The following is a 15,529-nucleotide window of genomic DNA, read 5'->3' on the forward strand; positions in this document are numbered from 1 at the left end:
AATGAGACTCATGGTTTAAAACTGTTTGTGAGAGCTAATTTAATAACAGCCCTACTAATATCCAAACAGATGAAATAGTTTGCTGTTAAAAAATGTGGATGATGTAATTAATTCATTTGCAAATTCAGTGTATACATTCTTAACATAAGCTTGTGGGCCCAAATATGGAATTAATGATTGTATATTTGTATTTATTTCAAAATGAATCTCATTTTTGTAATGATTTTTTTAAATAGCAGAGGAGAAGATTTCAAAAAGACTTGAGGACGCTTTGCCTCCTGAAATAGATTTATCTCCTGCAGCAAAAGATCAAGTAGAAATGTATGTTGCATTTCTTTAAAAAATACCCTCTTAATTATTTTGTTCTTCTAAATTGGAAAATCATGCATATTTTCTGCAATGGTATTAGCCATGAAGTAATGAATTCAAGCTACCATTTTCTATTAAAATGTTTTTAATTGATTATTAAACTTTTTTTTAAAAAAATAGTATTAGTTTGGATGAACGGTTTTTATTGTTTTTATTGTTTTCATGTTTTCATTCAAACTGTTTTCAACTGTTTTCATTCCAATATAGCTTCTTTTCTATTTAGTGAGGATAAAAACATATGATTTTTATCCTCAACAGTAACATGCAACATAAAAACTTCAGGTTTTTATTGTGAAATTATGTTTTTTAGTGAAATAATGAGACACAGATTCATAAACTTGAGGAATAGAGAAGCATGTCACAACCTAGAAACATTACAGCATAGTGCCCTGACATCTTGCATTTCTATGGAGGCACCAAGAAATTAGGGGGCAAGGGATATACAGAATGCAAGCAATACAAATACTCTTGGAAAAATAATTTTTGGTTTATTTTACATGTTTTTTCAGAGCAGAATTGTGGCGTTATTTGTTGTCAATTACAAACTTTAGTTAATGTTCCTAACTTAAGGCTCTGTCACATGCACAAATATGATAACAAATGGAATTGCTTTAAAGTATACAATATAAACAATACAAGTTGGTATGGTCTGTAAAGCAATTTTGCCATTAGAGTAAGTCTAGTATGTTTGACATATCCAACTTCCAGTGCAGAATAATTTCAATATGTGTCTTGATTTGGGAAGGACTTTTTACACAATCAGTGGCTGAAAATTGAGTGAGAAAAAGCACAAGATGTAGCTGACTCCTCCAGTTACTGGATCTGGAAGGAAGACCTTCTTTGAGAGATGATTTTATTACTTTGTTTCCCCAAAAATAAGACTCTGTCTTATATTTTTTTGCCAACAGTCATCCATTGACTCACCTCACCCCTGGCCTCTTTTTCACTATCGGAAGCCTTCAGGAACTTCTTTTTTGGGGAAGGCTAGCAAGGCTTTCCTGAAAGCCTCTGTAGCCAATAACAGAGCTGGATTGATCCGGAGGTCTGTTATCGGCTACAGAGGCCTTTAGGAAAAACTTTCAGGAAAGGCTTCTTTAGTTGATAACAGAGCTCTGGATCGCTCTGGAGCTCTGTTACCAGCTACAGAGGTCTTCAATAAAGCCTAATGGACAAATGTATAATAATCAAGCTAGGACTTATTTTCTGATTAGGGTGGATTTTCAGGGAAACATGGTAACATTAATTTTACTGATCCTCTGCTAAGATTAATAAGAACTAGGAGACACACAGTTTTAATTCTGAGCTTGTTGCCATGGTCTTGACTATGCCAAAGCTAGATGATGTTTCAAGCACATTATCAAATCAGTTCTCAAAAATCTTACCAATGTAAGCTTACTACAGCATTTGGAAACCTTGAGAGCTGAAGAGTTTTTACCGTGAGTGTTTTTCTGCAGTGAAAGGGAACCAGATCAAGAAATATCACTCCAGAATCAGCCAGCTGTGAATGATGAAGCTATCAACGCAGGTTTTGAAGGGGTGCAACAGCTCTAGTCCCAGACCAACAATTCAATCCTCTCAGTTCGCAGGATCTCAGTACAAAACACCAAAGCAAGAGGAAAGAGAGACAGTTTATCCCTCCAGTAAAATAGTTGTTACAAACCTGTTCAATAGTGGCAGAGCAACACTATTGTCTATTTTATCTTGTTGTCTTTCTAAAAGACCAACACTGTCTGCCCATGAGGATCTTTCAGTTGATTTGAAAATAAGTTTAGAATTCTGTAGTTTATATGTTGAACAACTACCAAGCTTATTCTTATATAAAAGGAGGAAAATTATCTTTCCCAACTTGGCACTCAACAGAAATGTTGAATTACCTATCCCCAGATAGCAAATAACAATAAAATATTTTAACTGTGTATTAATATTTATTGGAAAAATATGTAATTGTATATTTTAACTACAGTGACAATATTTAACTTATTAACTTATTAAGTACAGTAATAGTTTATTTTTTCCTTAGAGATGAGTTAAATAATATATTGATTAGTAAGATTTTGTGTTGTAAAAACAAAAGTGAATGTTGATAGTAAAATCATTAATATTTAGTTGGTCTTGTAACTGCCTTTTGGTCTGACTCTCCAAAACATGACACTGCATGTTTGTCTTTTTCTCTGTCTCAGGTATTATGAGGCTTTTCCACCTCTTTCCCAGAAACCATTTTGCTTGCAAGAAATCATGACTGTATGGAATAAATCCAAAGTGTGTTCTTACTCCAGTACCTCCTCATCTTCCACTGTCCCAGCAACTAGCACAGATACATCATCTCCAAAGGATTGCATTAGTGAAAATGAATCATCCAAAGAGAGAAATAGTATCAAAGCATCTGTTCAGGAGAGAGCCACAGAAAAGAATGACAAAGATGAAAAAGAGAATAAGTTTGGAAATCGTATTGAAGGAAAATCTGTTTCATACAAAAAGCAATTCCGGCATAAATCTGAGGGGAAGATACGTCTTGGATCCTGGTCTTCTGGCTCCAGTGAGGAAGGTTCAAATTCTAGTGGCAATCGTGGTGAATTAAAAGCAGCTACAAAATATGTAAAAATAAGGCATAAAACAAGAGAGGCTCGGGGTAAAAAAGGATGGAATGGACAAAGTAAGTATTTGCCAAAAGCTGGTGAAAAAACTGAAAGGAAAATTCCTGGCAGCAGCAATGGATCCATCAAGCAACTATGTAAAAGAGGTAAACGGCCACTAAAAGAAATTAGACGAAGAGAAGGTGGAAACCATGAGAGAAAAGAGCTATATTTTGATAGCAGGAATGAAACTGAGTATAAGGAGGAGCCTTTGTGGTATACTGAGCCAATTGCAGAATATTTTGTTCCCCTGAGTAGAAAAAGTAAGCTGGAGACGACATACCGCAACAAGCAAGAAGATGTATGTGATGCAACATCAGAGGCTGTAAAAGAATTAGCTGAATCAGTGCAAGGTCTTTGCATTAGTAACAACAATAATATTAATAAAACATACCTCGCAGCAGGTACTTTCATTGATGGTCATTTTGTGGAAATGCCTGCAGTTTTAAATGAGGATATCGGCCTCACTAGGACCTCAATATGTTCTCCACCAGAGGACGATATACATTTAGATGGTGTTCATCTGTCAGAACTAACACACTTCTATGAAGTAGATATTGATCAATCCATGTTGGATTCTGGTGCCTCAGGCAAGATGCAAGGAGAAAGTCGGATTTTGAATATGATTCGGCAGAAAAGCAAAGAAGGAACTGATTTTGAGGCAGAATGTTGCATAGTGTTTGATGGAATGGAATTGAAAGGGGAAAGTGCAATATGGGCAGATTCGGCCACTTCTAGTGCGGAAGGGTGGTTCTTGCAAGATCTTAGTAATTTAGCTCAATTTTGGGAGTGCTGTTCAACTTCTAGCTCTGGTGATGCAGATGGGGAAAGTTTTGGAGGAGATTCTCCTGTTAGACTTTCCCCACCCTTAGACAGCACAATGCTTAATTCATACATGCTTGCAGGCAATCAAGAGCTGTTTTCAGATACTAATGAAGGGTCTGGTTTAAATTCTTTTTCAGTGTTTGAAGTGCAATGCAGTAATTCTGTTTTACCATTTCCTTTTGAAAAACTAAATTTGGGAAATGAAAATACAGATTCTAGTAGCAATGTTGGTATGTTTGGGAAAACACAGTCAAGATTGTTAATATGGACCAAAAATAGTGCCTTTGATGAAAATGAACACTGTTCTAATCTGTCAACAAGAACTTGTAGCCCATGGTCATATTCTGAAGAAACACGTTCAGACAATGAGACTTTAAATATTCCACTTGAAGAATCCCCTCAATTTAACTCTGATGATATTAATTATATAGTTCCCAGGGTATCTTCAAGTTACATAGATGAAGAAATTGTAGATTTTTTGCAGGAGGAAACCTGCCAAGAACAGACAAGATCTTTAGGAGAAATACCTACTTTAATTTTCACAAAAAAGTCAAAATTAGAATCTGTCTGTGGTATTCAGTTAGAACAAAAAACAGAAGATAAAAAATATGAAACTACACAAGTATGTAGTGACAATAGCCCGCAAGAAGATGACTATGGCTCAGGAGTTATGAAAGATATCTGGACAAATATGGCAGATGAAAATTCTGCAGCAATTGTAGAAATAGAAGGAATAGAAGAAGAACTGTTTCCAACTGATGTAAATCATTATTGTTGCTGCTTAAATGATGCAAAGGTAGAAATTCTCCAAGGTCCAAGCAAAGCAGTGCAAAGATCAGAATACCATCTTTGGGAAGGTCAGAAAGAAAATTTAGAGAAAAGAGGTTTTGCTTCAACCAATTTATCAGAAGTAGATTGTGGAGATTATACTACACCCTCTAAATCATGGGATATTAACCAAGATAAAGAAAGTTCATTTATTCTTGGTGGTGTGTATGGGGAACTGAAAACTTTTAACAGTGATGCAGAATGGGCAATAGTGCCCCCAAATCACCCAAAAGGAAACTTACTACAGTGTGCAGCTTCTGATGTAGTAACAATAGCTGGTACAGATGTCTTTATGACACCAGGAAATAGCTTTACTCCTGGTCACAGACAATTATGGAGACCATTTGTATCATTTGAGCAGAGTGAGCATTTGAAATGTGGTGATCATGGATTAAATAGAGGTTTTTCTTTTATCTTCCATGAAGACTTGTTAGAAGCTTGCAGTAATTTTCAAGGTGAAGAGTCTGGTCTTGAATATTCTTTCTCTTCCTTTGACTTAAATAATCCATTTTCACAAGTTCTTCATGTCGAATGTACATTTGAACCAGAAGGAATTACATCCTTCAGCCCTTGCTTTAAACCCAAATCAATCCTTTGCTCTGATTCTGATAGAGACGCTTTTCGTCCTAGAATATGTGGTGCTGGGAGGACGCAGTACAGAGCAATAAGGATTTCTCCTAGAACTCACTTTCGCCCCATTTCTGCATCTGAACTTTCTCCATGTGGTGGAAGTGAATCTGATTTTGAGTCAGAGAAAGATGAGGGGAATATTCTTGTCTCTTCTCAAGCTGAACCATTTGATGATCCGCAAGCAGATCTCAAACCACTGGAAGAAGATGCAGAAAAAGAAGGGCATTATTATGGGAAATTAGAACTTGAGTCTGGGAAGTTCTTTCGTACATTAAAAAAGTGTGGGATGGAAAAGAGTGCACAGACATCTCTGGATTCCCAGGAAGAATCAGCTGGAATATTGCTGGTAGAAAATGAGAGTTCTTGCTTAGAATGCAGTGTGAAAAATGTGCAAGATACAACAGCTGTGAAAAATTCTGAAGCTAGCTGCAGTGTTGTGGAGCCACAAGAAGAGGAAGACAAATCTTGCAGTTGTAAAGAAAGCTCATCAGTGCAACTGAAAGAGGTATGTCCTTGAGTATTGTGCATTGTATAGATAATTTACAGGTTTCAGTAAAATTATATATAACTCAATGGATTTAATGCTTTTAAAATATATATCGGGAAGTTGTATTCCTGATTTCACAAGACTTGGTAACCTTTTCCAATTGTTACTGTGCAATCTTAATATTTTTTCCTGCACAAAAATTAATGTTTGAAATAAAAAAGTGTTCTGACTGAGCATCTTCCTACTTTCTCAGGTGCCTGGAAGAAGTGATACAATTCTTATTCTGAAAATTAACATAGAAGGGGAAAGAGAAACCCACTAATAATTTATATGGGGGACACATTTCTTTAGCTGGTAGGGTTTTATTACATTGAGTCCTCCCCCTTTTCTTGCAAATAAACATACATCATTACTTTTGTGCATTTGTTCAATGTTGTCAACCATTCAGTCATGTCTGACCCCTGGCTACTCTATGGATTGGCACACTTCATGTCTCTTTGTCCCACACTACCTCCTTCAGATCCTCCAGGGTCATCCTGGTATCATCCTTTATAATGTCCAGCCAGCAGGTGCTAGGGCAGTCCCTTCTCTTTTGTTCTGATGATCACTCTCAGCGTAATTGACTTTTTAGTGAGTCAGCTCACATGACATGGCCAAAGTATGATAGCCTTTATTTGGCAATCTTGGCTTCAAGTGATATTTTAGTGAGACTCAGTCTAGGACCTGTTGGTGATTTTTGCAATTAATGGGATGTGTAATAGTTGTCTCCAGTGTGCACTTATTTCACTAATCAAAATAGGTGTTAACTCTTAACTTTCAGAGGAAAGATTAAAAAGAAGTTATTGAACAGAAAAATGCAAGATTATATTGATGTAACATTTAATGTTTATGTGGAAATAGTATTAGAAATTTTGAACACTCAATTTTAATACTGCAGTAATAGCCCCATTAAGAACTTATCTTAGTTGAGTTAAACATAAACCTTTATGCTTTGGTGAACTAACTGAGACCATCTGTTATGGAAGCATTTCATAATTTCTTGAAACAATATCACACTTAATTGGATTCATGTTCTCTAGAATAAGTATCATACTGTAGGATTATTTTCTATTGTTTTTGAACTAAAATATAATTATTCTCAAAACAGTTTCCTGTATTGAGTAGTGACCTTCAGAAAATAAGCTACAATCAAGCAAAACAGTGCTGGTGGGAGAAAGCTCTTTATACTCCACTCTTTCCTACTTCACAATATGAAGGTAGCAGTATCTTTGTCTTCTTTGTAATTGATTGAAACTTTACAGCTGAGTTAGATAAAAGATGAATGCAGATGATGTTTCAACTGGAAGCCACTTAATTATCTGAAAAAAATTGTCCCTTCATGTGCTTCCATTGTTTTCTCACTAGTGGTCATTGTTTCTCCATATAGCAGGATGATGCTAATTAATTTATCAAGTGGGTACATTTTGATAAACTAGTTCTTAACTATTATCAAATAAGTAGTATTGTTTTCCCTGCTATCAGACTTGAGTGCAAAGGAATAAGACTATTGAGAAATAAGAGTGGCAATGTTACTGGGGGTGGGGAGGGTCTGAGCTTTGTGGGAAAGGGAATGAGCTATAGTTAACTGCATTAGTTTCTGCTAGCCAGCTGTGAAGCTTAGTCCTGCTTGGGTACTCCAATATTGCATGTATATGTCAGTAAAAGTATTGTTCAATCAACTCTTGGTTCTAATAGGTTTAAACATTTAACAGGTGATTCATTCTACATATTTAAACCGCCATCTTTTTCAACTGTTGAAGGCTGCTTTTCTTTTCCCATCTCTCCTTTTCCAGCTCAAATGTGAAAAGAGCATTTAAGCTGTTATGCATAAAGTCAAACCAGGAGCCCTGCATTGATGGACTTTTAGTAACTTGAAAATGTTTTTGAGATACGTTTCACAAGTAGCCACAAGTCTCTGAAGAAATGAAGCTCCTTTTTCAAAACACACTGCACTAACATGAGCCACACTGCTAAAAATATCCTTCTAGGCAGGCATATGGAATTAGTCCTGCTTGCTTTCATCTATTTCAGAATGTGTAAAAAGTAGGAGAGGAGTAAGAAATATGAAGCCAATTGAAAGGAGAAAAAAGGAAATAGTAGCAACAGCAAGTTTATACCAACACCATTCGTTATAATTTCATATTTTACTCTTATGTCTTTGCAAACTATCCTCTCTTCACAACTTTGTATCTTGCCTTTTCTTTTAAAAAATTGCCATCTTTCTCTTTTTAAGAGTTTTAACAACTCTATCCATTCATGACTTTCTTGATCTTTTCCTTTTTGCTCATTCATTCTTCCTTGATATTTATTTGGCAACTTAGTCTTTTTTCATTCACTCTGTATGACCACATAAACTTGATATACAGTGGTACCTCAAGATACGAACCTAATTGGTTCCGGGGGGAGGTTCGTAAGATGAAAGGTTCGTAAGACGAAACATTGTTTCCCATAGGAAACAATGTAAAGTCAATTAATCCGTGCAACAACAACCCCCCCCCCCGCAAAAAACCGCTGCCGCCCGGCTGTCACCTTTTAAAACAGCCGGGGGGGCTTCCCAGCAGCCTCCCGAACCCGGAAGTTTGGCAAAATTTCGAGGTTCGGGAGGCTGCTGGGAAGCCCTGCAGCACGGCTGTCACCTTTAAAACAGCCGGGAGGCTTCCCAGCAGCCTCCTGAACCCAAACGCCAAACCCCAACGCCAAACCCTCCACGCACTTTGCCCTGAATGCCTCCTGGCTCAAGCCGGCGGCGGCAGACTACCTTTGGGTTTTCGGCTCGGGGGGGAGCAGGAGGACCTTCCTAACTCCCTCCTCCCCGAGCCGAAAACCCAAAGGCGGTCTGCTGCCGCCCGCTTGAGCCAGGAGGCATTCAGGGCGTGGAGGAATGGGAAGCTCAAACGCTGGTGGCTTCAGCTTCCCATTCCTCCATGCACTTTGCTCTGAATGCCTCCTGGCCGCCTGGCAGAGCGCTCGCAGCCAGCGGGTGGCGGCGGCGGGGGACAAAAGGCAGGCCAGCGCCCGGCTCCTGCCTCTCCGGAGCCGTCGACTGAGTGGAGCAGCGGCGCGGGGAAGGAGAGAGAGAGAAGCAGGCGGCGGCGGGGGGGGGGGACAACAAAAGGCAGGCCAGTGCCCGGCTCCTGCCTCTCCGGAGCCGCCGACCGAGCGGAGCGATCTTCTGCCGGCCATGGGCAAAGGGCGGGGAAGCCGGCGGCTGTAGCAGCTGGTGCAAGAGGCTTCCCCGCCCTTCGCCCATGGCCGGCAGAAGATCGCTCTTGCCCAGCTCCCCGCCCCTCTTCTGCTGGCCACGGGCGAAGGGCGGGGAAGCCAGGCAAGAGCGGCATCCAGATATATAACCCGGGTTCGGGGGGGTGCTGGGAAGCCCCCCAGCCCGGCTGCGACCTTTTAAAAGAGCCGCGCCGCTTCCCAGCTGTCTCCTGAAGCCGAACGCGGAAGTTCGGCTTTGCCGTTCGGCTTCAGGAGACAGATGGGAAGCGGCGCGGCTGTTTTAAAAGGTCATAGCCGACCTGGGGGGCTTCCCAGCACCCCCCCGAACCCGGGTTTGGGGTTCAGGGGGGGTGCTGGGAAGCCCCCCAGGCCGGCTGCGACCTTTTAAAACAGCCGCGCCGCTTCCCAGCTGTCTCCTGAATTCAATTCAATTCAATTCAATTTATTGGATTTATATGCCGCCCCTCTCCGAAAACTTCCGCGTTCGGCTTCGGGAGACAGCTGGGAAGCGGCGCGGCTGTTTTAAAAGGTGACAGCTGGGCTGGGGGGCTTCCCAGCAACCTCCCGAACCGAACCCGGGGTTCAGAAAAATTTTGCCTCTTCTTACGAACTTTGTTCGAGTTACGAACCGGCGTTCGGGAGGCTTCTGGGAAGCCCCGCCGCCCGGCTGTCACCTTTTAAAACAGCCGCGCGGCTTCCCAGCAGTCTCCGAACGCCGGTTTGTAACTCAAAAAAAGTTCGTAAGAAGAGGCAAAATTTTTCTGAACCCCGGGTTCGTATCACGAGTTGTTCGTAAGACGAGGGGTTCATATCTTGAGGTACCACTGTATATATATTAAGTTTACAGTATAGGTATGGCTCTTTGTGCTAGATAATTTTTGTATCGATTGTGATGTTAATGTCCCTGTTTCATTGGCATGTTAGAATAGGTAGCACTCACTGATTGAAAACTTTTCTTTTCAGGCATAGGGAAGGTTGTTCCTGAAAATTTCGCTTAGCTTGTTAACCACATTTAAAACATCTTTCAATTTCTTTTGTTGTATCACCTTCCATTGAAATCTGTTGGCCAAGATAATTGCAGTGATCATCTAGGCCTAGTTCTTCTCCAGATATATATTTTTTCTTTCTTTGGTGAATTTATTAAACATAATCTGGCTTCTTTCCAGGTTTGTTTTTAAGCCAAGTGGTTTTCCTGCTTTATGCAGGTTTTGTATTTCTGGGTTTTGTGAAGAGAACATCATCTGCAAATCTTAAGTGATTTAAATGGGCACCATTGATTTTTATTCCATCTTTTGCCCAGTCTAGTTTGTGAAATAAAGCAACACGCAGCCGAGTAAAGGCTCTATGAAATTCATTATTCATAAACTGGGCCACTTTGAAGCAGCAGTTACTATGTTCCAGTTGTACTGTACTTTGGTACTTTGAACAGTTTGCTGTTTCTATAAAATGTATGCATGTAATCCTTGACTTACAACAGTTAATTTAGTGACCAACATTATGGCAATGGAAAAAGGGGGCTTATCACAGTTTTTCAGATATATGAGCATCTTCATGGTCATATGATCAAAATTCAGATACTTGGCAGGTTTATATTGATGATGGTTGCAGTGTCCCAAGGTCAGGTCAATGAAGTCAGTGGGGAAGCTGGATTCACTTAGGTATCATGCGACTGACTTAACAACTGCAAAGATTCATTTAACAACTGTGGTAAGGTGGCAAAATGGGACAAAATTCACTTAACAAGCATTTCACTTAACAACATACATTTTGGGCTCAGTTGTAATAAGTTGAGGAGTACCTCAGAAGAGGATGATGAATTGTCTATCTATTATGGAGAATTTAATTTTGGGTCAAAGATTTTCCTGGTAGTTTAATCTATAAATCACTACTATATTTGGGGGAGTATTCCTTTTAAATAAGAACACATTGTACATTCATAAACCTTGAGTGTTATTTCATGGGTGAGTGTGTTTGTATGTATGTGTGAGATTATCTCCATTTCAAGCTGTTCTTAGTTGGGGGTAATTGCTGGCTCTGTTGTAAGCCCCCCTGAGTCTAAGGAGAAGGGCGGCATAAAAATCAAATAAATAAATAAATAAATAATTGAAAATCCTTCCATAGTCAGAATTTTGCTGACCAACCTACCACACCAAAGATCCACATCTACATGGTTAAACAGAGGATTTATGTTAGTAGCTTGGATTTTTTTCACCTAAATTGAAGATACAGAGTCAAAGATAGATTATTACAATTTGGGAAAGTAATAATTATAATTTTTTTCAGATGCTTTAGGAAACTTCATGAAAAGGCTATGTAGTTATTAACTTTGGAAACTGCCTGGAAAGTAAATTTTTGCGATCTGTTTCCCTGGAGTGCTCCGTGATATTTTATTATATTTTGTCTATTTTAGCAATACATTATGCCAATGTTTCCCAACCTTGGCAACTTGAAGATATTTGGACTTCAACTCCCAGAATTCTGAAGTCCAGATATATTCAAATTGCCAAGGTTGGGAAACACTGCATTATGCAAGGCAAAGTTCAGCATAATTGCATTTTCCATCCTAAAGTTGAGGCAATTCTAATAGTAGAAGCAAATTACAGGTAATCCTCAAGTTATGACAGTTCACTCAGTGACCATTTGAAGTTAACCCCCACCCCACCCCACCCACCCCCGGCCAAGTACTTCTGACACAGTCCTGAAGTTATGAATGTTTCAGTATCACCAGCAGTCCTTCACCAGGCACTGCAACATTCGTCCTCCTTATTCTCCACCCCACTTCTCTACCATGTCTCCACGGGCTCTGGGGCTGTGGAGACTAAACTTACCTTACAAAGATCTAGTGAGTTTTTGGTTTCTTTGCCTACTTTGTTGTTTCAGGCCTTCGCTGCATTTGCAGAGAACAGAGGCCTAAAGTACGGCAAGATCAGTAGCATAAGATCTAGCGCTGCTGGTCTTGTATGATCTCACACCACTTTAGGTCATCCTTGCAAAAAGCCTTTGCTGATAAGCATCCCTCCTGGACTCCGTTCTTGCTGGCAAAGACAACCAGAGCCTAGATGGATGCAATCTCCCTGTGGCTCTGATCATCTTTGCAGAAATCCCTTGCCATTGAAAACAGAGCCTGTGAGGGACATGGCTATGACTCCATTTTCAGTGGGGATCCATTTTCGGCAGCAAGGGTTTTTTGTAAAGACGGTCGGAGCAGGGATAGATGCAGTCTCCTTTTAGGCTTCGTCAAGCCTTTGTCCAAGGTGAAGCCATGGCAGCGAGGCTGGAGAGAAGACAGCTCATTAGATCTTCAAAAAAGTTAAGTGGACCTAGTCAAGTAAAATTGGGGTGGTGGTGTAAATATGCAATACTTCAGTGGATTGAGGGAGGCCTTGGATGGTCAGAAGCACTAGGCTCCCCATCTTCTTCCCCATCCTGAGATACCTCATGCACTTAACAACCCGTGCATTTAATTAGCAAATGCATGGGTGAAGGCAGGAAGTTTTTCCATTCATTTAACGGGATTCACTCCAACCAGTCTTTGGTTTACAAATGTAATGGGCAGGCTCTATTACATTCACGACTTGAGGATTACCTGTACTTTCCTAAATTGGGGATGGTACAAAAGGCCAGATCACTTGACCCTGTTCTTGCATTTAAAATCATTATCTAGCATAGCTTGAATTTGAGGTGGATTAGCTGCCAGTTTGGAATGGTAATTTTTTAGGGTCTGTCATATTTTTTGTTCTTATTCTGTGATTTTATACTTAATGGAATAAGTAAACATCATCTGAAGAGAATGTGATTTAAAATAAACTCTCTGCCTTTGCCTTGAATTGTACTATTATGATAGGGTTTATTTTAATTTTGGGGAAAATCAGTAGTCAACCTCTTATTTGGTTGATTTCCCAACAGAGGCTCAGCAAGATTGTGTAGATGTTCTTGCATCGATTTTTCTGGTAAAAAGATAAAATCAAAATTAGTTAGAAAGCTGATACACTTTCGATTTCTTAAACATAGCTCTCCATCCTGCAGTATTCCAGAAGAGTGAGGGTCAGAGGATCTGCACTCTCTTTTTGTGATAATGACTTCTCTGTCTTGGGATCATCGGCCTTTTTTCAATTCTTGAAGAATAGTTTATGTAGAATAGCTTTCCGTGTGGAATAACTTCTGTTATTTCATTTGATTTAGTAATGGCTATATCTAGTGAATTGTCCGCAAGGGGATGACTTCCTAATTGCAAACATGCATTTCAAAATGACATGCTTTGTTTATTTATTTAATTTATATGCCCCCTTTTTTGCCAGTCAAGCAACTTAGAAAGGCTTATAGTGTAATAAAACATACAGATATAAAAACAATTATAAATATAAAAACAGATAAAAATTATGGATTAAAACAAACTAAAACCCCCCACAGATTTTGAATGGAGCAGTGCTGGTACATTCTCTGCTTCTGCACCTCCAACCAACTGATATAGCAAAGTTTTAAGGCTTTTCCTGAAAGAAAGAACAAACAAAGAAAAAAACAAAGAAAGGGGCAGGTCTCACCTCTGGTGGCAAGATGTTCCAAAGTTTGGGTCCATGACAGAAAAAGTTCTTCTGACCCCATCAGCTGAAGCTTCTTGACTGCTGGGGTCCAAGGTAGCTCCCTTCTGCAGAATGAATGGGGTGGGCTGATCTCATTGAGGAAAGATACAGATATCCTGGACTCATGCCACAGAGCTTTAAAGGCAATACCCTACACCTTGGATTGGACCTGTAAGCAGATGAGCAGCCAGCACAGCTCATGTAACAGTTGTTCCCTTCTTGGTCCTCCCATTCCCTCCCTCTCTTTCTCTTTCTGTCTTATTTCCTAAACAGCATGGAAGGAAAGATAGCCTTCTGAAGTGCAATTATAATTCTGATACCATCATATGAAAATGATAACCATTCTATATAAACCATATATCAACAGGATAGATTTGTGTTTACATCAGCTGTCCCAATTTAGAATTTCTCTACCTGAACTTTATTTCATTCTATTAATATTGATCCTTCTCATTTGCAGGAGTGCTTGGTTATTGGAAAATTCATTTAATACCTGAATTGTTCTTCAGATTTTAGGAGAAGAGCTTGTAACTCTATAGTAACAAAAAAATAAAAAATAAAAATAAATCAGAAGAGTACCTTCTCTGCTAACAAATTTTATTAAAAACACAAGAATTTGGAAATTGCATTTCATTACTAATTAAAAGATGCTACCAAGGTGGTTCTGAAAGAAACTTTATTAGGTGGATAAGGTTCTCTGAGACTTACCTTTGAGCTTGATTCTCTTCTGCTCTTTCTTCTGTTCTAGCTTTCCTCCTTTTAAATTAATTTTTCGTTCTGGTTTTAATGTCACTCAGGATTTTACTTTTTGTATCGGCAGATATATTCCAATTCTGACCTTTTAGGTAATTTCTGTACTTGAGTGTGTATATATATTGTATGTATGTGTATGTTCTGCTTGTTGTAAATCAGTGGTTCTCAACCTTTCTAATGCCGCGACCCCTTAATACAGTTCCTCATGTTGCAGTGACCACCAACCATTAGTCTGGCGCCAATTCTCAGAACAGAGCTTTAAGCTGAGTGGCAGGAAGGTCAGAGAGACACCCCCACTGTAAATGCCCGATTGGTCAAATTGTAAAAATATGTTACAAGGCGCCAGAATAGAAGCTTTAGTTCCTAACATCATGGAAAATTTGTTTTTTCCCATAGTCTAAGGCCACCCCTGTGAAATGATCGTTCGACCCCCAAAGGGGTCCCAAACCCCAGGTTGAGAACCAGTGTTGTAAATCTTATCTGTGTGTTCAAAAATAGAAAGCTCAGTTTGCATAAGTAAAAGGCACTATTTAGATATGAATAATCACTCATAGTTTGTCTGGATTGTAACAGAGACTAATTTATTTATAATTGCTGTAGCTGCTATGTTCAGTTTGCTTTTTTAATAAAGCTAATACCTCACAGTAATTGTCCATTAGTCCTAAATTTAAATTATTCCAGATATTTGTGAATGTTTTAAATGTCAACAAAAGTTAATTTTCACCTTTTTTTACACTTTGTTTAATGATTATTCAGAAGTTATCCTACCTTGTTTTTTAATTTTATTTTTATTTACCATCTCTGTAGTGCCTCCTGTTAGTACTTTCTTATCACATCCAGTAATAGCCCAGGTTGTAAATATATCATTCAAATGTCTTTTAAATAAAAGACATTTCTAATAAAGATAGTGAGTTAAAACAGAGCTCAATCTCTATCCCACTAGTCACCTCCTTTCTATGTAATACAATATGATGGAATTGTGCAAAGCAAAATTAAAAGGGACACTGCAAAATAAAAAATTATAAGTAGCCTCATCCATCCACACACAGTTTACCCAATAGTTTAGATGAGCAACTCAGTCACAAGTAACATGAGGAATTAAAACCATTGAGTGTTTGGGGTCATAAAATGTACCTTTCCTGTGTTGAAGGACTAAGTCACCA

At 39.0% G+C, this 15,529-nt stretch overlaps 1 protein-coding gene across 6 annotated transcripts in view; it reads left to right on the forward strand.

Moving 5' to 3' along the window:
• The window catches only part of KIAA0232 (KIAA0232 ortholog), a 76,956-nt gene that overhangs the window by 45,672 nt on the left and 15,755 nt on the right, over nt 1-15,529 (forward strand). For 5 of the 6 annotated variants that reach the window (XR_011558659.1, XM_070746967.1, XM_070746969.1 and 2 more), the window contains 3 exons: nt 237-321; nt 2,550-5,790; nt 6,920-7,028. Coding sequence is in view for 5 of the 6 variants with exons in the window: in XM_070746967.1 (XP_070603068.1) it covers nt 237-321; nt 2,550-5,790; nt 6,920-7,028 (3,435 nt within the window). In the remaining variant the exon portion in view is untranslated. The remainder of the gene's footprint in view (nt 1-236; nt 322-2,549; nt 5,791-6,919; nt 7,029-15,529) is intronic. The other variant, XM_070746968.1, reaches the window with a different exon arrangement.

Source organism: Erythrolamprus reginae, chromosome 3, assembly GCF_031021105.1.
Source record: "Erythrolamprus reginae isolate rEryReg1 chromosome 3, rEryReg1.hap1, whole genome shotgun sequence".
NCBI lineage: Eukaryota > Metazoa > Chordata > Lepidosauria > Squamata > Dipsadidae > Erythrolamprus > Erythrolamprus reginae.